We start from the raw sequence: 25,322 nt of genomic DNA on the forward strand, positions 1-25,322 counted from the left end.
CGTAGACCTGTGTGTGCTGTTTGAAGGACAACTCACGGGGCTGTGCAGCGTGTGATTGTATCCAAGGGAGCTGGTGCCGCTCGGTGGTGAGGAGCGGTATTGGCTTGGAGAGAAAGCCACGTGGAAAATTTCCATGTAAGGGAGACTGTTGGGGAGAGATTGGCAGCTATGATGTCTTTAATTCGGAGTGCTTTTCTAGCAGCTGGGATGATAAAAAAAGAAACCACCACCTTAATTGTTCTGAGATGAAGTTATACTGTCTGACAGAGAGATCATAACTAAATTTTACAAACCCTTTACCTAAAAATATTTTTACAAAATACAAGATACTCAGGTCTGGTTCAGAGTCTGATATAAAAATTATATTTTCTCAAGTAGGAAATAATACAAATAAAGGGAGATAATTCAGCTTTCAAATGGCTTGTGCTGAAGAATGCAGAATGAAAGAAATTACACAAACAAGACAAATGTATCTCTTGCACTGAAATTTTATTTTTCTAGCAGGGTGCATGGCATCTATACACACATTATGTGCATATATGCACATGTAGACAGATATCAGCACTAACTACTTTTTCAATTAAAAGAGTTTTAAATACCTTAAAAATCTGCTGGCAATAGACCCACTGATTGTTGGTAATTTCCTATATACACTGTAATAACTCCGTGGCATCCATTGACAAAGCCTTAGTGTCCTGCTGTGGCAGGGAGCATTGGGAGTTTTTATTCCCTGGTACAGATTTTACTCTGAGAAATCATTAAACTGGAGGGCCAAACCATGTCTGGAATCACAACTCTTCTGGCGCTGATATGTTTGTCTCCTTCAGTGGCCTAGAAAGTGTCATTTGTACATTTCCTTGCAGTGCCTCATTTGCCGTCACCAAATGTAGGTGGTCGGTGATGGAGAACGCAGCTTCTCTGCGGAGCAGAGTGGCAGCTCCCGCCCTGCGTCCCGCAGCCCGTGTGTGCCGTGCGGGCAGGGAGCGCACGCCAGGCCAACAAAGCCCTGCAGGCCTGGCTTGCACGCCTGGAACCGTGGAACGAGGAGACCGTGCTCTTTTCAAAAGAGTGCACTGGTTTGTTGTGCTGGTTTGAAATCCTCTTAAATCATGCCATTAGCTGGAGGCTTTCTCTTTGCTTCATTTATGAGATATTCTGCCTAAGAGAAACTGCTCATGTGTCTCATCTATTGTGTATTGTTACCCAGGCAAATAATCTTTGTAAGGTGAGGGAAAAGTCTGCTGAGTTACAGAGTAAAAAATGTGTAACACAATTTAAAAGAATGACAATTTCAAATGATGTGTTTGTTTAGTCTTCAAAATTAGTCTTTTTTTTTTTTTTAATTGAAAAGGAAAAGCTAGTACAAAGGTGTTTCAGAAAAGCAGAACGGAAATTTCTGTTGAAGGGCTTCTGTTCATGGCTATAAAAGGAAGTTGTATTTAACATGATGCATGGGATTTGTCCCAAATTAAAAATAGAACAGCAAGTTTGTTATCTTTGCTGTATTAGTCAGCCTGACAATGCAAATAATGGTGGAGAGGAACACATACCTAATCAAACCAACCTGATAGCAAAAATGGGTTTCATGTCTTCAAGTGCTAGTGAATCCCTTGCATAGTTCTATTCAGAGAAGTAACTCAGAAGTTTTTAATTTTTTTTTCTTTTAGTATTGAGAATGAATCCTTTATTGGTGTGCAACACAAAATGCTTTTGGGTTTGCCAGTAGGAATTGTTCAATTAAAAGGTTATTTCCAGAACACTTGTGTCTCATCATCTGAGGACCAGAAGCAATTAAATCTTTACCACTGTGCTGGAGAGGACTGCCTGGAACAAAAAAAATGAGAAATTTTTCAAGATGTTGAAAGGATTGTGATTCTCAGAACAGACCCATTTAAGAATCGTTTATGACTGTTGTAGTTATAAACTCACTGCCATAAAAGGAATGTGCTGTATGTTGGCAGGCTACCAAGTCAGGGAAAATGAAAGTGCAGCTCAGCACTACTTTAGTGCATCAGATCTGGGAGGAGCAGGAGTGGAGGGGGAATCCCAGTTGACCTATATTTACTTTCCTTTGGGAAGTATTGCCAGTCATAACTATTGGGAAACAATCTGCAAATGACAGATGTATGAGCACTTGTAAGACTGACAGACTCACTGGTTTCTGCCCTTAGCCAAGAATGCTCTTTCATCCCAGGCTTGGGGGCTCCTTACTTGTCTTGTTTCTTCCCTTCTTGGGGTCGCTGCTTTTTTGTGTCTCTTTGCAGTTTCACTTTTCCCATTTCATCTGTTGCTTACAAGGCCTGTGCTGTCTTGTCTCTACTTTAATGAGATCTTCTTCCATTTCACTACCTTCCCTAAGGACCAAGTGAGAGTCCCTTGAGCAAGGACTTTCTTCTGCATTACTTAAAGCAGAAAAAATTGCCTCTCTCCCCTGCTTATACTCAGTGTAGCATGGATGTCCTCCACATCCCCACAGGCCACATCCTTTTGTTGTTTAAAGGGGATCAGTATCACTGCTCTGCTGTGTGTAAATGTTAGTAGTAAAATAGGGAGAAATCAAGTCCACAGTTTTCTTATCCATGGGAGCCAGTTGCCGAACAGGGAGGTGTTTATATGCCTTTCCCCTTGTTGCTTTTTGGGATGGTACAGCCTTCAAAAACTCATTTGTTTCTCAAGCTTCTCAGGCTTCTCACTTCTCAGGCTTTTTAAATTTGGCCCCTGCACCCACGCTAGGGCTTTAGTCACACCAGCCTCATTGTGGCCAAGCTGGTTTCTTGCTAGTGGGAGAGGGGAGCAATGCAGCAGCCAGTTCAGAGTACAGAAAGGGTTATTCCTGTGAGAGACAGTGAGCTTTCCATTTTAGGTAGCTATTGCTAGAGTGAATGTTACCTCAATTTGGTAATTAGATGAAAATTAAATATATGTGTTTGTTTTCTGCTCAGATGTAGTGTTTTTCTTTTATAAGTATACATATTTTTTCTATTCTGGAGAACCATTGTAATGCAAATGGAAACAGATATATGGTGCCTCCTCACATAGCATATCTTTTTGTCAGCAGTTGGAATCAGTGAGATTATGCTGAATAGTGTGCAGAGATTTCAGAATCTGGTTTGTTTTCCAGGATTTTTTATTATTATTTTATCATAAAGATAATAATTTTAGGCTGTATGATAATCTAAAATCTATTGTGGGAATCTCATCTCTCTTACATGGAGGACTGAAGTCTGGATAATAAAGCTCAGACTAAAGGCTGAACTCCTAAAAATATCCCTAATTCACCTCAGTAGGAACCTTTATGCATCCTAAAGATAAAGTATGGAGGGCATTAGTCCATAAGGCGATGCCTGTCAATTGTGTATCACAGGGTGGGACTCAGTGTGAGCAGGTGAGCATTTCTGCTCATTCTCTTTTCCTGCTTTCCTCTGGTTTTTTGTCTGATCTCAACCTTTAGACTTTTCTTCTTCCTTTCCTACTCCCACCATTAACAGAAGCTGCCGAAGCTTCCCAGCTAGAATATGAAAAGGATACCTCAGGAACATCCACAGACTGGACTGGATAACCCCATTTCACAGGAGAGGGAGGACTGGCTGGTGGGCGCCGTGAGGAAGCTGAGGAAGCCATGGGCCTGGGGAGGCCCTGTGCACCCCTCGAGGTGGAGCAGCCCTGGTGTGTGCCACGCTTATTGTGCCCAGGCAGGCGTCTGCCACCTCCAGCCCTGCTGGCTCTGCAGGTGCAGGGACAACTGCTACAGTTCATGTTAGGAAACACTGAATAGCCTCCACAGTTAGGGACTTGTCTGGTTGCTTTGCAAATGATCTTTCCTGTAAGTAAAGGCCATTAAAACACCTGGATCTGACAGTATCCTAAAGCATATGAGGGCCAAACTGGTACTTGAAAATGTCTTATGTGCGTTTTGCAGGAAGGTGTTTTAGGTTGGAGTTTCAGTTGCTCTGGGTAGGGTTTAAGAACAAAATCCAGTATAAGAGAATATGTAAAATTCAAGAAAAAAAAAAGGTTTTGAACTTCACTGTTTAGGCTCCTTTCTAATGGCAGTACTAACTTCAAGTTTAAACCTTGACATTTCCTGGTGTTCCATTCAAATATTACAAGGCATGGCAGTAATTGCCTCTTCTATCAAGGCACAACATAAACTTCCTAAAAGTAGACAGGATTGCCATTTGGTTTGTACATTTCAGCACAAGCAGCTAAGGGGAACATGCTTTAATTGAGAGTCTTAAAAGTGAAGTGGGAATTCAGGTCTAATACTTCAGATTTCTGTGGCTGTAATTGAGAAGCTAATATTGTATAGGGGGGAATATACGCTGACAAGCATGCAAGTTATATGCTACAGTACTTCTGTAGACCTGTGAGGTTAATGCAATTAATTTCATTTAGAATGCTTTATTCCTCTTCAATAAGTCTTTGAGAAGCTTAAATTTATAAGTGCCTTTATCATTATCCTAGCTGTTAATGATTAAAGTATTTTATTCTCATTAGACAGTGAGCTTTTGCAAGACACCTAGCTTGCATTATCAATAGATATACAAGCACATGAAAATCGAGAGCCTAAAATCTCTCTTTAAAGGTAAATTTCATAGAATCACAGAATGGTTTGGTTGGAAGGGAGCTTAAAGATGATCTGGTTCCAAACCCCCTGTTGTGGGCAGGAACACCTTCCACTAGATCAGGTTGTTCAACCTGGCCTTGACTTACAGGGATGGGACATTTACCACTTCTCTGGCCAACTGGCTCCACTGTCTCACTACTCTCATAGTAAATAATTTCTTCTTAATATCTCATTTAAATTATCCTTTTCCAGGCTTTTGTCAATTACCTTTACTATTTTTTGCCAAATGCTTCAAATACAATATGGTGCATTGAAACATGCAGTTGTCTAAAAATATTATTATAAAGCACAAATGCATATTCACAGGATGTGGGTTTTTTTGAGGGCTGAAGGCTGCCTCCTCATGGTTCTCTCAGGCTGTTAGGAGGCTAGGACAGCCCAGGTATATAAGAATGAAAATACTTTGTGCACTGCAAAGGATGATAGTTTCAGGATTGGATATCTTGCATTGGAGTGAGAACTGGAACTTTTCCCTCCTTCTTTCACTAATAAATAACCAGCAGTCATCGGGCCCCTGCTGAAAAGTTTTCCTGTACTCCAATCTCCTGCCACAGCTGGCAGCTTCAGATGGTTTATTAAACATCTCTTACAAGCTATTCAACATTGCCTTTGTCCACACCATACACCATGTCAACCTGCAAACAGGAAAGTCCCTTAAAGCCACCAAGTGCAGTGCAGAGAGCAGGAAAGGCTAAGGTCTTTGGTGTTAACACAGAATGTGTTAAGGAAAAATGACTAGGGAGTAAAATAATTGTTTAGACACAGAAAGACATGACCTACTGAAACACTTGCTCATGCGGTTCTGTCTTTAGGCTGCACCTTTTGTTTCTGCAGTTCCTGAGGGTTGATCTGTCCTGTCTGCTGACCCTGACTGGCAGCAGCTTTAGGTGAGCAAAAGACAAATTTAAAAAAAGAAATATCCAAATGTTAAAACTGAAATAAACATATATACAAAATAATCCATTAAGTTTTGTCAGGGAAACATTTGGTTATAGTTTGCTTTGTGTCAAAGTAAATAAGTAAACCCTTTGCAAAACAACTGTTCAAAGTTATTGCTGGATTAAAAAAAAAACTTTACAAAACACATACTGATAAAAATTAAACTGTTAATTTAACACTTGAGTACAGTAGATCCCAGGCCTTTACTTCTTTCTAACATCTAGTTGTTTGGCTTTCTTCAGTGTGGCAATTTTTTTGCTCTTTGCTTTTTCCAGTGACATAGGAATTCCTGACAAGAGCCTGGGAGCCTGGCTGACTAGTGTATGCCTATCTCTTAATTGTTTCCTGCCCTCCAAATGAGGCCAGAGACTTGGGGCTGGGGGAAGGGAAACTGGAAAAAAGTATAGAAACCTCACACTACTAAGGTCTTATTATTGGGGCAAGAAAAAAACCCTGATCCTTCCCTTAAGAACTTGTGGATGTTTTTTTAATTTACTTGTAAAGAGCTAAAACTTCATGTTTTTTCTTGTGAGAGCTGGGATTCTCATGTAATTTTAGGAATTCTGGACCTGAGTTGTCAGGAATAACACTGAATATGGAAAAATTTAAACCAGTAGTGTTACGAGCTCCCGAGACCCTTGATGTTTCCCCTATTGCTCTTAAAAACAAGATGTGGTAATATCAGAATTTAACCTTTCAAGTTGTCCTTCACCCAAAGAAATCTTTCTAGTTGCAGACAGAGGTTGAAAAAACATAACCCGAGTACATACAAAGTTCTTAATTTCCGAAGGACAAATTTGACAGACCACCTATGTTACTTTATAGCTAATAATTTTGGGGCAAAACTTATGTTTTCTGAATGTCCACAATGGACAATATAGAAGCTCTTGAAAGCTGGCAGTTCCTTAATATTTGCCAACATTAGGCTCCTAAGAGGAAGGCTTCCCTGGAGGTAAAATGCGTATCCTAGAAAACTGCTTCTGGAACCCAGCTAATGACATAGTTACTGCTGTATTTGTACTATCTGTACTTACAAGATTTGCAAGTTATTGCTGAGCATGGTATTCATCTTATGAGAGCCAAACAGATGGAAGATCATGTTGTACTCTGCTAAAGAGTGAAGTGCAGTGAAGGAGCTCCAAGGGGTCTGATGACACCCAGGCATGACTGTGGAGGAGCCAACAGTGTCCTGGGTGTTGCAGGCAGCACAGCAAGCAGCATGTGTTTTTTAAAAAAGGGCAATCCACCAAAATAAACCCAAACAGTGATGTGTAAAAGCATCATCCCCTTCCCTGAATTGTGAGTTCTGCTCTGACCTCTTCATGTAGCATCTGTCCTTACAGAAAGTGGCATATTGCAGTAGTACTGCAATAAAGATATGGGGGGTGGTGAGTCTGTGTGGTGGAAGTGCAGTGCTGCAGTACTCACTGTGACTCAGGCATGTGACAGCTGTGTTAGCATTGCTGTCCCCTGGCCACCTGGCCCTAGCACTGGAAAGGTGGGGCTCAGGCAGGTACCTCCAGCACCAGCATGGGGGCTTTGCTTAACCTGTAGAGGGCTAGGCCTGTATAGCATGGGAGTTTAAACCACCAGCCATCTATTCCAAGAATGGTGATTTCACAGAATCATTTAGGTTGGAAAAGACCTCTGAGATCATTGAGTCCTACCTTTGACCAAGCACCACCTTGTCAACTAGACCACGGCACTTCCTTGGGCAGCCCATTCCAATGTCTAATCACTTTTTCTGTGAAAAAAATTCTTCTTAATGCCCAACCTAAACCTCCCCTGATGTAAATTAAGACTATGTCTTGTCATCCTACTGTTAGTTGCCTGGGAGAAGAGGCTGACCCCCACCTTCTTTAAGGTAGTTGAAGAGACTGATGACATTGCTGCTGAGCCTCCTCTTCTCCAGGTTAACCAACCCCAGCTTCCTCAGCCACTCCTCATCAGACTTGTGCTCCAGACATTTCATCAATGACATTGTCCTTCTCTGGACTTCTCCCTATGTTTCTTGTCATGCTCTGGCTGTTCCTTTTTAGAAAATCAGAGACATAAACATGGCACCTGAGCCTGCTAAAGGCTATGGCCAAGCTTGCATGGGCCGCAGAAAGAGCAGAGGGAGGATATGAACCTGTCGCAATGTTACTGTCATTCTCCCTAAATCTGTTCTCTGTACCTGTGGAATTGGCAGGTGGGGTGAAGCACCGCTAATTGCAATGAGTTTGATTCAATGAGTTTGACTTTGCACTTCTCTTTACTGATTCTTCACAAGCCGCCCTTATGGGGGTCTGTAAGCTTCCTGCAGCAGGGTTTGTGTGCGTACAGTACCTGGCAGCAGGAGATCTCCTCCGACTGAACTACTGGGCATGCTATAATGTAAGAGTAAATAGAAATAGCAATCAAAGCATCAGCAATAAAAGAATAAATTAGATTAACTGCAGTAAAGTACTTTCATGGATGCTCAGTGATATTTTATGGGGCTCTTAGGGCTCGCATACCCTCCAAGTCTTTATGAATACCTGAGAGCAAATAACAACATTTTGGTGAACACTGACATACTTGACATTTTCAAAAGGCCAGGATCTATTTTATAATTCTCGGAAATTTCAAATAATTTCCTTTAAGCTGTTTACATTTGAAGGAGGGAGGGAGGGAGGAGGAGGAGGGCCTGGAGGCAGTGTCCGACTGGGCTGCCAGTGCCGCGCCTCGCGGGAGTGCGCCGGCCAGCGGCCGCCAGGCGGCGCCACCGGCGCGGGCTGCTGCGGGCTGCCCGCCGACAGGGGGAGCTCAATACCGCTGCTGCCGGAGCGCGGCACCGGCCTCAGCCCGGGGCTGGGGGACAGTGCCGGCTGAGGGACACTGCCGGCTGAGGGACAGTGCCGGCTGAGGGACACTGCCTGCTGAGGGACACTGCCGGCTGAGGGACACTGCCTGCTGAGGGACACTGCCGGCTGCGGGACACTGCCGGCTGAGGGACAGTGCCTGCTGAGAGACAGTGCCGGCTGCGGGGCAAGGGCGGAGTTGCGGCGGGGCTGCACGCTGCCCTCTGGTCTCTTGGCGATCTGCTCCGGAGGGGTCCGAGCTGGTTTTCACGCAGCTTCGCTGCTGCTATTGCATGGACGTCTTTGTGTGTGTGTGATGCCTGATCCGCAGTGCCCGCCCGGCCCCAAACCCCTCCGCCGTCGGGCAGCACGGAAGTGTCGGGGGTCTCGCAGCGAGTTTGGTTTGGGTACGACCGAGTTGAGGCCCGTGGATGGGGGCAGGTTTCTGTCAGATGCGCTCCACACCGGTTTGGTAATGGGTACCGCTGGGGGCTGGGTCCTTGTTATAGTTATGGAATTATCACAGAACGGTTTGGCCAGGAAGAGACCTTTAAAGGCCCCCTAATCCAACCCCCAGCAATAGGCAGGGACAATTTCAACTACGCCCGGTTGCTCAGAGTCCCGTCTAGCCTGACACTGAATGCTGTCAGGGATGGGGTGTCCGCACCTGTTTGGGGTGTTCTGTAAGTGTCCTTCCTCTGGGAGCCTTGTTCCTCAGGACGAGACCGTAGCCAGTGTGTCCCCCGCTGCCACAGCCGCTGCTACGGGCCATGGCTGGACTCACCCCCGCGGCTCCTGGGCTGCTGCAGATGCAAGAGTGAGACTGAGAGGAGGCTGGGAGACCTGCCCTGCTGCTCCACAGCTTCTAGGGGCCTGATCCTGCTTCCACGAGAGTCCCAGAGAGTTTCTGTACCGACTTTGGCTGGGGATTGGCTCCAGTCCCGCATCACATAATCTTCTGAAGTGAGCTGTGGCTGTGCATGGCTGTGGCTGTGCATAAGGCATCTGCATTTCCTCTTTCCCATTGTGGGGTGAATGGAACAATTAGCATTTGTGCATTAAACCCTTCTGAAATAAAATCTCATGACTGCCATCTCTCTGTTTGCTATATATGAGCTGGCTGGAGGATTGTTTAAATATATCTCATGGACAGTTTACAACATGAATTATTTCCTGCCTTTGAAAACCCATGGTTTTAAGATATCTGGCAAGTTTATTCCAATGAAATGTCACATTGCTCAAACAAGTCATCAAAAGAACAATTTTTAGCAAAGACTGGTTTCCAGCATTCACCATTCAGAAATGTTGCGGAGTGTGATCTTGGTTTAAATAAAATAAATAGAAAAAGCCTGCATGTTTGATCTGCCCAGCATTCCTGGGTGTTCCAAGTAGGATTCCTACTATCTAGCTGAGGTTCTAAGGGTTTTTTTCCTTAGTACCCCTGCACTTGTGACTAGGCTGCTACCCCAAGTTGCTCTCAATTGGGTATCTAAAGCAGTTGTTGTGAATGCCCCCTATGAAAATGTGGAGTCCCTCTCACTTTGTAGCATATAAAATGGTTTCACTGAATACTGTGTAATATGTATCAAAATGTTGGGGGGTGGGGTAGCAAGAATGGGTTAAATGCACTAAAAAAAGTACATTTAGAATTGTGGTCCCATGTGGTGGTCTTATAAAGTTTTAAGTATTGTTTTTTTTCTGTGAATGAAAACATTTTTGATGTTTTAATTTGTTCTCATCTTTTTTTTTTTCTTTGTTTTTTTTCTTCCCTACTCAGCTCTTGCCCCTGTTCTTTGCCTCTGGTTTTGTTGGTGAGGATATCACAGTGATGTCTGCATTCAACCTGCTGCATTTGGTGACAAAGAGCCAGCCAGTGGCCCTGCGAGCCTGTGGGCTTCCCTCAGGTTGAATGGGTGCTGCTTGTTGTGTCATGCATAATAAAGGCCCTTGTAGGAAGGGGTGTCTCTGCTGCAGGAAACAATGTGCTATGGGTGGTTCTGTTTAAATTTTCCTTTGAAGCAGAAGCTTATTTGCTTTTTTTTTTTTTTTGTAAAAGATCTTAAAAAGCTTGGAAATGCTCACTTCCTTGTCCAAAATCAGTCTCTTAAATTTTGTATTATTTTTCTCATTCTTGGCAAAAACTGTGTCATTAAACGGAAAATATTTTATTAAATGCCATTCCTAATTTTAAAAGATAATACCTAAAAGAATTTCACTTGTTGATTGCCATTAAATCATAGGACTTAAAAATATTGTCCAAAATATTTAGCAGTATACTATAGTTATACTCCATGTGTTTCTTTTTACATTTTTATTATAAACCAAGTATGTTATACTGAAAATCATGTCCAAAAAGTGTGCAGAATTTAAAACTTAATTCTTTCATTCCTCTGACAGCATATTCCTTAGTTACATGACACTTCTCTACATAGCTAAGTGGAAACATGCAATTTAATGCCCACATGCAGCTGCACTTCTCATGTAAGGCCCAGGTTTGTCCATTAGGTCTGGGAAGGGTGCTATAAGACCCTATCTCCATAAATTGATTTTATCATGAAAACCTTGAGCCTAAGTATTTGTGTTTCACTTAAAAGGCAACAGTCTGTAATGTCAGCGTAATAATGTCAGTGTACAAGGTTATGTGGGGAAAATATAAGCAGTACTGAGTTAATTTTGAACATTGCTTGAAATTTTCTTGACACCCAAATAAAAAAGATACAGTCCTGGCTGATCTGTGTTAAGCCTCGAAAATGGGCCAGCTTGGGTATTTGTGCTACACTCACAACTGGTTCATAAGAGCGCAGAATGTTACAAGCAGTTTCTCCCAGACCTGGACTTAGCAAGCATATGGAGGTGATGTTTTAAAGATTTTTTTTCAGTGATAAGACATCAGTTTTCAAGCTGATGGATTTTCCTAAGGCTTATTAGACTTTATTTGAACTAAATCTGAGTCCAATTTTTGCAGCATTTACATTCCATTTCCCCCACATGTGCACAAAACTCCCATTAACCTTGATAGGAACTGGAAACACATATTGAGGAAGAGAGAGAATAACCCACATTGTGTCAGCTTGACCTTGGTTTCCTGTTATATTTGCTGCTGAGCCAGATTTAAAATCCTAAAAATATAGGGTAAGCAAATTTCCTTAGCCCTCATTATGCATCTTTTGATGTGTGCTCATATTGCTGTTGTCTACCTGGACACGGGGACACTCAGTCTTCTGGCCATTTTGTTTCCACTCTGAGAAGGAGATCTGCAATCTGATCAGCTAGAAACACACAGGTCCCACAGGAGCTTTTGCTGTTCTGTACCTGTTTCCAAAGCACTGCATTAGCTGTTTTATCAAGTTGTTTTTCTGTCATAATCCAGTAGTCACATTTTGGAATAAAAAGTTAACACTACTGTTTATTCCCATCCCTTAGATCCCTAAGTGTGGGACCATTAATAGATTGAGTTCCACTGACTGACTACTTTATAGAGATATATATAGAGAGGTATTTGTGTATAATAACCCCAAATTCATCTGCTAACAGTGGAATAATATACAATCACATATCTCACATATTTTAAGAGTAATCTAAATTCCCCAGATGCTTAAAAATTAATATAGGTTTGCTTTGCCTTTGGTTTGGTTTTTTTTTTTTTTGTCTGTGGTGTATTTAAGGGATTGCAAGTAAATGGCATAGCATGTATCCAATAAAACATGGGAAGGAAATGTAGAACCAAGATCTGCTTAAATGCCACAATGCCCTGTGACTTTGGCTTCTGAATACACAGAAAACACCCAAGTTCTCCTGAGTTTTTATAACATAACACTTTGAGCTAGTACTTTTCCCACCATCCAGCTCTGTGTGAATTGCAGTCCTGTAACCATACCACCATGCCATGTGTCCACCAAGTCTGGGACCGTGTGGAGCTTGGCCACCTTCTAATTCAGAGGCAAATTCAATATGGAATGAGACTTTTTAACCTTTTGGAGCCCATGCTCAGAGTAAGGAACCAAAATTCCATCAGAGCAGTAAACTGGGTTCTCAAACAATGTTTTAAACACCATGCAGTTAAATATTTGCTGGAGAAGGATTTGAATGAAAGTATTGTTTCAATTTCTATGCTTGGAATGGTACCTCTATCCTTCCTGTAAGGAACAAAGTAACACAAAGCAATATATAATTTATATTTAATATATAGTTGTAGATCAGAAACAAGAGATTTTTTTTCTCCTCCCCCTCCCCCCTTCCCATTAAATTAATTAAATACTACTGGGACATATCTTAGAATAGAGATGACCTGTCCCTTCTTTGAGATACTCTTTTGTAAGCATTTGTGAGTTTCACTTGTACTGGTCAAGTGTTTTTACTTGTTCTTTTTCTGTTTGTATATTAGCACCTGGAGTGTGGATCTGTTCTTCCAAATTGTATTTTTAAAATATTTTTTTTTGTCTGAAGTTAGGACTAAAGGTTTCAATGTGTGCACAGCTAGTGCACTGTTTTCCCATAACATTTTTTGTAGACAAGATGGCAAGTCTGAGCAGAAGCAGGCGCTCCCAGTAGATGGCACTAGGCATTTGCTGTTCTGCACACCCAGGACTATATAAAAAGTTTCCCGGCTAGGAGTCATCCATACAGAAAGTCAGAAAGTACACCCTGAGAACTTGGGAACATTTACAATTATTTTAAGAAAAGCAAGAATACTGGGGAAAAAAAAATCTTTGCCCGTGTACAAACTACCATCACATTGGTTCAAGGTTTCTTCATTGTCAGTGATGACTACAGCTCCATTGTGTCTGTTGTGTGACACAGAAGTGTTGTTCCTTGAGCCCACTTTATTAGAGTTGAATGTTCTGAATTTCTTTGGAAGTTTAGGATCCACTCCTGCCAGGATTTAATTCACAGAAATTAAATCTTTTTTAAAAACCCACTTCAAAATTACAACAATCCCCACCAAACTTTTAATATAAAAACTACTTCATCTGCTTTATGCATACTAAGAAGCAACTGATACAAGTCATGATTGTGCAGATTCCATGTACATATGTTTTCTGAAGCAGACCACCAAGCTATAACCTAAAAAGATAGCTTATATTGCTTTGCTGTGTCTTTTAATTGTTATGGGTTCTCATTTCTTAAAAAGACCCTTTATTTCCTTAACACTTTGAATGTTGTGCTGCTTACATCACATTTTTTGCATGTGATAAATTGGATTTTCCTCTCCTGTAGATCAAAGAAAATTATGGTGCTTGTAAAATTAAGTAAAAGTAGTGATGAAAAAATTATAGAGGTAGACTTAGGGTTGGGTTTTTTTTCCATATAATAAAGTGTTGTGTAGTGTTTAATTACTAAAATAACTGCTAGTAGGAAAGCATAGTTTTCTAGCATTAGGTTAAACTACAATGCATCTGTATAAAGATGGTGTTGGGCATATGGTGTAAGTCTTTATTAAGTAAATATCTATAGTATGGTTTCTCATTCTTTTATTAAATCTTTGTTAATTCTAAGTCCTAACATAATGTCTTTTCATAAAATTGAAATTAATAGTGAACAGAAAATTACTGGGTCTCACAATTGGATTTTTAGCAGTAATCTGTTAACATAAAGAATTACTTTTAGGAGCAGATCTTGAAAACATTTGCAAACATGAATTATTTGTACGCATTTGTTCCTCTGAACTCTCAAACTGCTTATGTCAATGAAATATCTGTGTGCATACTGCTTGCCAGATATAGCTTTAGCAACCAAAAGTCTAGTAAAGGCCTTAGTCTTGTGGGTTCAATTTTGGTAGCTGCTGTCAAACTTTGTGTGACTTGAGTATGACTAAACATTTCACATTGTCTGTTTCTATGTTCAGAGATATAATTTCTGTAACGTATATTATAACTTCCCCATAGTTTTCCGTAATGTGTATCACCAGAGATGTACTACTCCAGAAGTCTGTTCACATGGTCCAAAAGAAAAGAAAAGTAAGACTGATATTATAAAGCATAAACCATCCATACAACTATGGTTAAATGCCTGTCAATGTTTTCATTACAAATTCATATTTTCTGGGGTTTATATCTTGAACATAAAAATTTTCTCTGGGTTTAAGTATGCTATACAAGGTCTCAGATAAATGTATTTGTTCCTCAGAACTGGCTGGGGGGCAAAAATTAAATTTCATTTAAAATTTTAATGCTAAATTTTAAAAAATGTAAATATCAATTTGGATGAAAAACAGATTTTTAAATTTAGAACACAGTCTTACAAATACCTAGTTTACTGCCTTCCAGCAGTTATGAGGAAGACTCTTGAAAAGAGTGGAAAATATTCATTATGTGATCACAATAGTAAATAGCATGTGAAACCATTCATATATCATTATTATATAAATGTCTGTGTGTATGTTTGCCTTTTAGTCATATGATAGTAGAACACCACATTATCATGATAGAGCATAACATGATCATATTTTTGGCATGGCTTTAAAATGAGTTTTAAAAATTACATCTAGCTATCTTAATGGGAGTATATTTGATGTTGCACTGTATTTACAAATATTCCTTTTGTACAATAATATTCAGTCTAGAATGCCTTACTTAATGCATTTTAAGATGAAATTTATTAGTAGATATCTCTTTGGGTGTAATATTCTTAAAAATGCCTGATACTTGCCAAACTTGGGATCATAAAAAAGACAAGAAGCTTTCTGTTACGTTCCCTAGAGTTTGTATTCTTTTTTTTTTTTTTCTCTTTTTAAGTTTTTGTTCTGGTGGAGTTTTGTACTCTTCCTCATCTGCTCAGGAGACAGATGGTGCTTGTCCCTGGTCCACCTGGGTGGAGGCTCCTCGGTGATTCTTGCACTGAGAAGCACTGAGATGATGAGACATTTCTTGTGCTCCTAGATCACGCACAAAGACAGTCACTTAATGTGTACCTTGATGGATCTTTTAAGGTTGTTTTCATTCCCTTCCTGCTCTCATAAAGGATCCACCGCAAACCATTTCCACCCTTCTTGCTGGAATGTTTTAATTCTGGGAGTTCATAAATTTCCTGTGTTCCATTCCTGAGCCTTCTGCAACTCAGGTTTAGTGTGTTTTCTGCTTAGTTTGGTATGGAAAAGATGAATTTTCAGCAGGGTGTTTCTGGGTTTTAAAGTTCCTCACGAAAAGTTACGTTTTTTAGTTATTGGAGTGGAGGACTAAGAAGTCCTTTAAGGACTGCCTTCACTTTTTCCCCTTCAATTAAAAGAAACTCCTGGCTTTGTCTTTTCTCTGAGGAGTATGTGATGTAAAGGAGAGACGACAGCACACAGAAAGAAATGAGATTTTCTGTATCTCATTCTTGTATCCCTCAGCTGAGCTGAGGGAGGACAAGCAAGAAAACATGCAAGAAGTGAATGTGAGCCCTAAAGTCAGTAAGAGTGTGTTGGGAAACAGTGGAGGGGATGATCAATTAGGGAATTTATGAGCTTGGAATTTGATGGAACCTTGAATTGGTCTAGTGTGTGGACTGGGAATCAGGCACTAGAGGCTCAAACATTACCATACCTTAGCTTCTAGGTTAACCATACGTTGCTACAGCACAGATCATGGTCTAGGGGTAAATGAGTAGAGACGAGTTGTGTCCCAGAGAATGCTAAGGGGAAACTGTTCTTAGTTATAAGCTAAATATGTATCACAGTCTGTGATTTCCTTCAAAAGAAGCTGTGTTGGGTAGGGATGCATGGATAGGGTACAAAGGTGCTCTCTATCTGGAGAAGAGGTTGTGGGACGGGAGGTGCTGGCAACCCAGGTCTGGTGCTGGCAGCTTTGTGCATTGTGGGTAAGAACTCCCCCATCAATGGGGGGAACTCCTCCTCGTCAGGGAATCCCAAGGAGAGCAGAGCAGGGAAAGGTTTGACCAAATCTTCTTAAAGCCCTTTAACAGGACTTGACCCCATCTTCTCGACCCATAGGGCATGGCTGAATTTTAACTAAACATAAGGAAATACAGAAGGCCCATTAGGGGATGAAGGTGGCAGTTACAACCCTTTTTGACTGTTCCTCTACCTTTAGTCCTGAAGCAGATTGAGAGGGGAGTGGGCTACAGTGTTTTCTGTGCTGGTCATAGCAGAGCATAAACTGGAGCAGAGTGTCCCAGCACTTCCTGTCCTCATGTTAGGTATGTCCTTCAGTGCTTGGAGAAGTGGGATGAAAGGCCATAGGGCAGGCACTGCTTTTGCAGAAGTGTTCCTTACCCTCCACAGCTGGAGACAGATCAAGTTTTTCAGGGAGTTAGATCTGGGCTGTTATGGAGAACTGGAGGAGAGGAAAGACTTTCCCCCAGCTCTCTCCTTTCCTCCACCCTCATCCCAAGTACAGATTGCAACACCTTGAGTCTTGAAATCCAGTGCTCATTTCACAGGCCACACATCACTGTTGTGGAGGAAGCAGCAAGAGGATTTAGCAACAACCTGAATGCCAAAATAAGCTACACACTACTGCTGGAAAACGCTGACTTTTTAATTGTTTCTGCTGCAGGGTTAAACTTTTATTAAAGCTGTGTGAATAAACTTATTTTGATGACTTACTGAAATATTTTAAATGCAAAAGGTAGCATAAAACACTCTTACTAAATTCACCTTGATCCTACTGTTAATAAAATGCTTTTCCATATGTTGGGCACCCTTTTATTGATTCTGTCAGAAATCTACTGACCAGATAAAGAGTGTTCAGTGTCTCTGTCTTTCTTGTTTTTAATTTAAACAAATGTAGTGCCTGTGAAAGGTGCTAGGATAATATCAGCAAAACAAAAGTGTGTTTATCTGTTGGGGGGAGAGGAAGAGAAATCTATCATTATAAATATTCCCCCCTCCACTGCTGTACCAAGAGATCTTGATCTTGTCTTGCTTGGTTTGCATCCAAGAGTAAGGCAGATAGGTCAGCTGCCCTGTGCACTCTGTCTTTGGCCATCTCAGCAGAAACGATAGCAAATGTGGCAGTTTATAACATAATGAGCTTTTGCTCCACTTAACTGAAGGTTCTTATTCACCAGCCTCTGCTGAGCAGCCACATGCTGTTGTTGCTTCAACACTAGTGAAGATGACAGCTCAAAAAGCTCCAGAGGAAGCTGCCTTCATCTGCCACCAGCTAATGCAGGGCGGTGGTGGATTCCTCTCAGTCGTTATAATTTGGAAAGGTTGTGAGACCAAGATCGTGTCTGGTAGTAACATTTATTTCATTGATGTCAGACATAGAAGTAACGTAGACATGCCTGGAGAGGACAAAAGGAGCTGATTTTCTTTCCCCTTTCCCACTATGCAAAACACTTCAGTCTTTTGTTAAATGCTTTTCACATTCACAGGGAGGAGAGGCAGCTTCAGATTTCTTTTCCAGGGAATGTCTCTTTGGCTTGCATGGCTGCCTTAGTGTAACTTGCTGCAAGCAGGTTTGCAGACCTGTGGAAACAACAGATGCTGCCTAAATGGGCCTGCCTGCTGGGATCCTAGTACCACTTTCTGTGGAGAGAAAACAAGTGCATAGAGATGCATTAGCTGGCAGTTTGGAGATTTTTTAATTTTATTTTTTTTTTAATTAAACAAGAGCTGTGCTGATGACCAGGTTGGGAAAAAAAAAAAAAAAAAAGAAAAGAAAAGAAAAAAAAAAAAAGTGACAGCTCTGTTACTTGATTGTATGGGAAGTTTGCAAATTTGCAGAGAAGGGGCTTGCCCTTCCCTTGTGACCATCTGACCCTCCTGGTGTTAAGCAAATAATTTTTTTTAAAGACAATTAGTTTTTGGGTGGTGTTCTTTTTAGATAGAACCTGGAATTTGACCCAAAATTCAAACTGCTGTTCTGGTACCTGGCTTTTGGATTTTCAATGCACAATATAGTAGAAATGGTCTTCGCTCCATTACTTCTAATGCTTGCATGAAACTGCAAATGGTATTTCAACAGCAGGTGGGAGTTAGCTACCTACAGCAAGAAAGCAAAGGAAGCACAGATCTGTTTTTCAATGTGTAAAACATTTACAGGATTTTTTTAATGATGAAGTTTGAATTTTACTAAAGCTGCCCTCCAAACACTTCAGAGGCAGTTCTGAAACTGAAGTTTAAGTTTCTTTTGCAACATTTATCCTAGTCACCAGCAGGCTAAGGTAATTTGAAATGGCTCATGAGGGGATTATAAAAAGAACTATCATGTCAAATACAGATTTTCTAAAACTGTGTTTTCCAAATACAAGCCAATAGAACTGTTTGCAATGTAACCGTTCTCAAGAGTTGTTCTTTTTTAAACTAGATAGCAGTTCCTGGCTTGTTTGCAGTGAGAGATCACTGCAGCCTCCTCCCGAGGCTGAAGACTAGAGGCTGCAGAGAAGAAATTAAATAGAAATTAAAATATGTGACAGAGAGTTATGAGTTTGCCTTTTCTTAATCAGACTGTGAGGCAAAACTGGCAACAAGAGGCATAAACTGTGAAATGAAATCTGAAGTAATAAGAAATGAGAGATTCCACTTTTAAAAATACTAAGTGTTAGCAATAGCATATGTAAGGATATTTGTTTAAATAAATATATGCAAATATTTTTTAACTTTGTGCAATTCCTCTTAATATCAGTTTGAGGTAATTTACCATCAATCTACCAAGGTCTGACTCGCTTATAATGGGACAGACTTAGGGAAGCAAAAAGATGTATACTTAGAGCCAGATCCTATAATCTCATGTACAGTCATAGACCCTTAAGTAGCTATGCATATTCTCAACCGTCTGCCTAGTCAGGTCACATTGCAGGATTGGGGCTGGGGTGGGATATGAAAAATAAAAGGTACTGTAAGGCCCCTAAAAATCTGCTTGGTTATAGTAAAAGAAATAGTACTGAAAACTAGAAGCCCGATTTATCATATGGCTGTGCTCTGCTGGAATATTTGATCTTGCTGTATTTAGTTCAGGAAGTCTGAGTGGTATGTGCTCAGTGCATGGCCATAATGTCCATTAATGCTAGTGGAATATAAGCATAGATAGAAGAGGGAAAATGTATGTTGTGTCTTCCATATTGAGTTAATTTCAGTGATGGGAAGCAACAAAACGCAAGAGAAAATTGTTACAATGGTTCAAAAGTATGTTTGATATAGGAAACCTATCAGACAAAATGCCACCATATTTCAGGGCATGTCAGACACTAATCACCATCCTCTGGTGTGTTGGAACAGGTGAGGGACTGAGTTGAGGAGTAATGGTCTGCTAACTTGTGTCTGTCTGTCTGAACATATCTTGTTGCTGGTTTTCTTGTGATTGCTTATAAGGAAGGAATGTTATGAACCACAGGTTTGAAAAGTCAGTTGGAACTTATATGTGAGGTGAAATGCTTAATGTCTTCATTGTCAGGTCAACACCCAGAAAATATTTCTGTTCACTTAATTTGTACAGCAGACTTCAGAGCTGTACCCTGAAATGCCCATAATGTGCAGGTGAATAGTAAATGGCAGCATGCACTGCCCTGCTTTTCAGAAAAAAACCCAACCATTCCTAAACACAAGAATACTGTGAAGTCTCCAAGAAGGGTTTCTGTTGATGTCTGTTTCACCCTCTCAGCTTTTTTTTTTTTTTCATAAAGATTTTTGAGGCTGGTCTTTTCCTCACAAAGCCTTCCATCCTGCTCCAGGATCATAAGTGCCTTTAGCACTGATACAGCTGCTGCCAGAGGGCTGAAGGAGCTGCACACTGCTCTTCTTAGGAGTGCCAACCCCAAAGAAGGCACCATGGGGTGCTGATTAGAGAGATTTAATCTTGCCTCCCATCCTGCAGTGGATCAAAGGGGATTTTGTCTACCTTTGCAGGCAGTTCACCTCTTAACAGCTGCATCTAACTGGAGTTCAGAGCATAGCTGTCCTGGGCTTTTCTAAAAGTCATTGCTGAGAGCACCATCTCCAAGGAACAAGAGTGCTAATATAGATCCTATGAATCCAGGTTCTCTTACTCTCATACTGCATTTAATTTATCAGTAACCACACTGATATAATGCTGTTTGTAGAACTGATGACCTTTTCTCTCATTTGCCTCAAACGCTATGATTTGCCAGTGAACTCTGAGCCTGCCTTTATGGCTGAGCTGCAGAAGCATTTTGTTGCCTGTATGGACCCTTTCCAGAGCCCAAACCTCATCCTATCTATGGAGAAACAGACAGAGGAAGGTGGTCAGCCTGCCCATTTACTCTCTAGTTTAATAATTAGCTTGGTAACAGCTCCATTACTAGTGACAGGTTTTCTTATATTGGGCATCTTTGTGTAGCTTTATGTTGTCCCTTCCCAGGATACAAACAGTTGCCTTGAATGTGACAGTAATCTCATGTCATAAAGGAACAGCTGCAAAACCAGAAGCAAACACTCTTACCAAAAATTATGCACTTTTGTCCCTCTTGCATGTAATTTTTTTCCTAACTGAAGGAATGTATTCCTAGAATCTCATCTAGTAGTTTCTGGGATTAATTCAATTTTTATAAAAGCTTGTAGGCTATTCCCATTTCAGATAAAATACCCTTATATCCTCTACAGTCAGGGATGAGTCTTTCTTTACCTCCTTGCCTCTATGGCAATAGGGAAATAGTGTGATCCATTTATTGAGCTATCTGTTTGTTGCCAGCAGTTAAATAGTAAGTACAATTAATTGAATAGGGCCATTCTTGAATGCTGAAGGCTGGACCAAGAGATTTCCTTTATAATTTATAGTGCAACTTTTTGTTGATCAACACTCAAATTACAAACATGAAGAATCCTTTATTGGGGTCAGTTGCATTTTACCCCAGTGTAGTTTGGCAAAATTCCCCTGCAGACATAAATAATTGTATTACAAAACATATGGTTAATTATTGAAACAAGGCTTACAAAATATTTTTAACATGCTTCCTACTTCTGATCATTGTTGTGGATCATGTGGCATCTAGAAATTTTTTTTTATGCATATAGTGAACCCATGGATTGGAGAACATTAAATTTGTAAACAAGATGAAAAATTATTTAAGGAATGTAAAGGGGGCATACTGACCATTTTACAAAACACTCAGTACTTTCGCTTTGTTCAAAGTGAAGTTATGCTTAGTTTGCCTTTTTGTAGCAGCAGCAGTTAAGTAGCAAATAGAACTTTTTTTTAAATTGGTAGATATTTTAAAAATTGAAGAGATGTTGGTTTGTAAGATTCTTTGTTGCTCTCTAGACTACTTTTTAAAACTGAAATTGTAGAGAAAAGATTGTTTCTCAAACAGTTTCTTTCTGAGCTGCGTAATGCAAGATAACAATAGCTATTTATATAATGCATATGCTTCCTTTCCCTGTTAGCTATACTTTGAAAGACTTATTAGTCCTAGAGTCCTGCACGTTTGGAGAATAAAAACCTCCAAAGTTTGACATCCTTAAATAAGCAACCAAATGTTATAAAGAACAAACCTCACTTACAGTTAGGAAACAATATTTACATTTAAGGTTGAAAAGCCAGGATGTAGGAAAATTTTGCTAATTTGGAAGGTGACCTTTAAGTGCACCAAAACCAAATAATTTGTAAGCTATGGCACAGGGCACATTCCTGCAAAATTTGTGTGAATACTGCTTTAGTGGTTCTTGAAAGACAAACAAAGAGACCTGGAATGAAATCTTTATCCCTCTCCCAAATAAGATTGAAGCTAACAAAGGCATACAGCAGCGCTCTTTCAAAGCTTGCCATTAAAACGAAGACTCTGCAGCACAGCTAATGAGATGGGTCAGAGTGGAAAACAATCTGTTTTTAAGAATGTTTAGATCAAAAGTAATTTCTAATCTATGAAATAAAGTCTCTTTTCAATACTTTTCTTTCACTAGTAAAGCTTTTTATGTTTGCACTATTTACTTCAATCAGATGTTTTCAATTTTACTTTTTTCTTCCTGAAAATACTTCCTAGGGTTAGTCGGTAGTGACCAACAGCATTATTCTTTTTCACTCTCCCCTATTCACCCACCCCCACACATTAAAAAATTGAGAAAAGAAGAGGGGGAGGAAGAAAGAAACATCTTTTCTTAAATGATTTGCAAGCATCTGTGCTCTAAGCTACTTTTTATGAACGCTCCTTAGTAATGACTCAAGGTAAAAAAGCAGAAAAGCATCCAATGTTAGGAAATTGCAATCCAATACCATGTAATTTAAACCTGCCATTGCCCCTCCTGTACTAAATGACATACAGATGGGTAGCTCTGTTACCTCTACTTTGGGAACACAATTGGTCTTTTTATGAGTGTATATACATTTCTAGCAAAAAATATTTTTGTTGGGAGTGTTTATTTCTTATTGTACCATATTTTAATTACTGTCATAATTTCCCTGCTGTATTTTGTCAGCTAATTTTTGCCAATGCTTATCAAAGTTACCTGAATATTTTTGCAATTTATGTTATTACTTTGGGAATTTTCATTCCCAAAAGTAGCCTTATTATTGTTTTTTGCTTTCCCAATGTGGATTTTTGCACTAAACAAGTGTCAATTTTTTTACAGTAATCTTTATGTACGCCTTGGATTTTCTGTGTGAACTAAGCAAAGTGTTAAGATTAGATTTTCAGAGGAGGGTAATTTCAACAGCAACCCTCCTTTGCAACAAATTTTACAACAAGTTTATTGTTGAACCTTGTACAACTTTGTGCATAAAGAAATTACTTACTCCTTAGGACTCCTATTCTAGTGCTTCAACAGTGAAAAAAGAAAAAAGCTACTGTTATAAAGGATGAGGATGCAACTAGAAATTAAAGCAACCTTACTGTAATTCTGAAGGTTAGAATTGTTTTTCAGCTACTTTTAAGGGTATTGAAATTGCCAGATGTTGTGGCTAAACATCATATGCCCATTACCATAAGTCTCCAATATAGATGTCTTGTAAAGAATGTTTCAACTGTAGTTGGGATTTTTGCAGATCTTTTTTAATGGTCAAAAAATGGTACTTTCTTGTGAATGATTTTGTGTGCAACAATTTAGTGTATAACACACCAAAGGGCTTTGGCTGTAGCACATTGTCACTGCTCCAGTGGAATCACCTGGCTCTCTATAAAAATTCTTTTCTATACTTATATTTGAATAAATAATCAGCTGTAGTTCAGCTGAGCCATTCTTTGTGCATTAGGGATCAGCCTGGTCATTGACAAGTGAATGCAGAAGCTATACTGTGGCTGTCTGCCAACGCAATTATTCAGGATTTAAGCTAAAAAGGCTCCTTCTCCCATATCCTCTCCTTTTGCAGGGTCATGTAGGGATAAAAAGGACTGTAAGGTGGTCTTTTCCCAGGAGGAGCTGAGGAAGCGGCTGACACCCCTGCAGTACCATGTCACTCAGGAGAAGGGGACTGAAAGGTAAGGCAGGATGAAGGAAACTCAGATCTAAAAACACAGGCATCTTTCTTTTCCACCCCTCCTCTTACTGCTGTTTCCTCACCTTCCCTACCAAGTTTTGTTGGTTGTTTTCTTCTTCCAGGATTTCTGCACTTGTTTACTAACCCCTACAAATTAACACTACTGCAAAGACAAGCATCTGCAACAGGGGGCCAGGGCCAAGGGTCTTGTGTGACTTTTTCTTTTAATGAACACTGCATGTCTTATAAAGTCACCAGGTTCATATTTGGAGTCTGTTTTTAGTTTACTACAAAACGTGTGGAAGTAATAGTGGTTTAGGTACACTTTTTTTGGAAGACATCGCAGTAAGCAGAACCACGAGGGAAATGGCCCTGTGCCAGGAGGCTGGAGTTTTGAAGGTGGCCATTGTAAGCATAGATGTTTTGGCTGCAGAAAGAAGGTAGCATAATTTAGTTCTTTTCCACCCCACTCCAATTTCTTTTTGAAGCACATGTGGAGAAGGTATTTATTGGCTCATTTGTGGTTGGAATGTCAAAAATTTTCAATAACTGCCCTCACATGGCTTTAGTCACTGGAACCCAGCCTCAAGTCCTGGAGGGGAAAAAAAAGGACAGACTTCCAAGATTGTTTTTAGTGAATAAAGTCTCTCTCTCTCAGCTGATTCCAGCCAAAGGTAACTTGCCAAGACCCAGCCATTTTTTGTTGTCTAATTTATACCACTGAGCTTGGCGTAAGGCCCTGGCTTTACCTCTGCTCTAAACGTACTAATGATGTAACTGCTTGTTTTCATTCATGAGCTGAAAGGACTCCCCGCTGCACGTGGGGTCCTGGTTAATAGGCAAACCTCTTCCTGACAGCGCTGAATTTGGTGGCTGAACGTGCCAGAGAGGCTGGTGGGGACAGTCCCCCTCTCCGCCCCAGCCCTCTCTATCCTGCTGCAGCCCTGGCAGGGCATGGGGACGGTTGCCTTTGCTGGGAGACCTGTCCTGCCTTCCCCCCAGCCCTCCACGCTCTTGTGTACAGGACCAACAACGTGATTTAATGCACACAAACAATCGGAGATTAGGTCATTCTTAAAAATCCTGTTTATAAAAAAAATTGGACCTCATAAAAAGGGTGAAAGGATAATAAAAACAAGCTGCTGAGCACATAGGCTTTTTGTTGGGCTAGCGCAGCTGATTCGTATTAGGTGAATGACCTCCTAGCCTTTTAGATTGTTAACTTAGAAAAATATTCCCTTAAAGCTGGAATATTGCTTTTCAACTGAAAATATAAGGCACGCACAGCTTGAAATCCTGGACCAATTATTTCATTTTCAGCTACAATGTCTCTGCCGCACGGGCAGCCGGTGCTGGCCTGACCCAGCGCCACGGCTCTGCAGCGCCCGGGCGGCCTCACACCTCGCTCCACTGCAGCCGCCGAGCCCTGCACGCGGCCCAGATGTGGACACAGCGAGGTGCGGCAGGTTGAGCTACGTGCCAAACAATCCGTGTTTACAAAAACTTGACATTTCACTTGCCAGATAGGGGAAGACTTCTGTTTTATCCTTTTTGGTTTTGTTTGAACCAAACTTTGAACTATGGCACAATTTGCTTCCTTTTGCATGATGCGTAACATCCGAG

The 25,322-nt window shown here is 40.6% G+C and overlaps 1 protein-coding gene across 5 annotated transcripts in view; it reads left to right on the forward strand.

Moving 5' to 3' along the window:
* The window catches only part of MSRB3 (methionine sulfoxide reductase B3), an 80,851-nt gene that overhangs the window by 10,111 nt on the left and 45,418 nt on the right, over positions 1 to 25,322 (forward strand). For 3 of the 5 annotated variants that reach the window (XM_041465574.1, XM_041465577.1, XM_041465578.1), the window contains exons 2-4: positions 10,166 to 10,292; positions 14,274 to 14,345; positions 23,592 to 23,700. In XM_041465574.1, the coding sequence (XP_041321508.1) occupies positions 10,166 to 10,292; positions 14,274 to 14,345; positions 23,592 to 23,700 (308 nt within the window). The remainder of the gene's footprint in view (positions 1 to 10,165; positions 10,293 to 14,273; positions 14,346 to 23,591; positions 23,701 to 25,322) is intronic. The other 2 variants (XM_041465576.1, XM_041465575.1) reach the window with 2 other exon arrangements.

Source organism: Pyrgilauda ruficollis, unplaced genomic scaffold (assembly GCF_017590135.1).
Source record: "Pyrgilauda ruficollis isolate IOZ18807 unplaced genomic scaffold, ASM1759013v1 scaffold19, whole genome shotgun sequence".
Classification (NCBI taxonomy): Eukaryota; Metazoa; Chordata; class Aves; order Passeriformes; family Passeridae; genus Pyrgilauda; species Pyrgilauda ruficollis.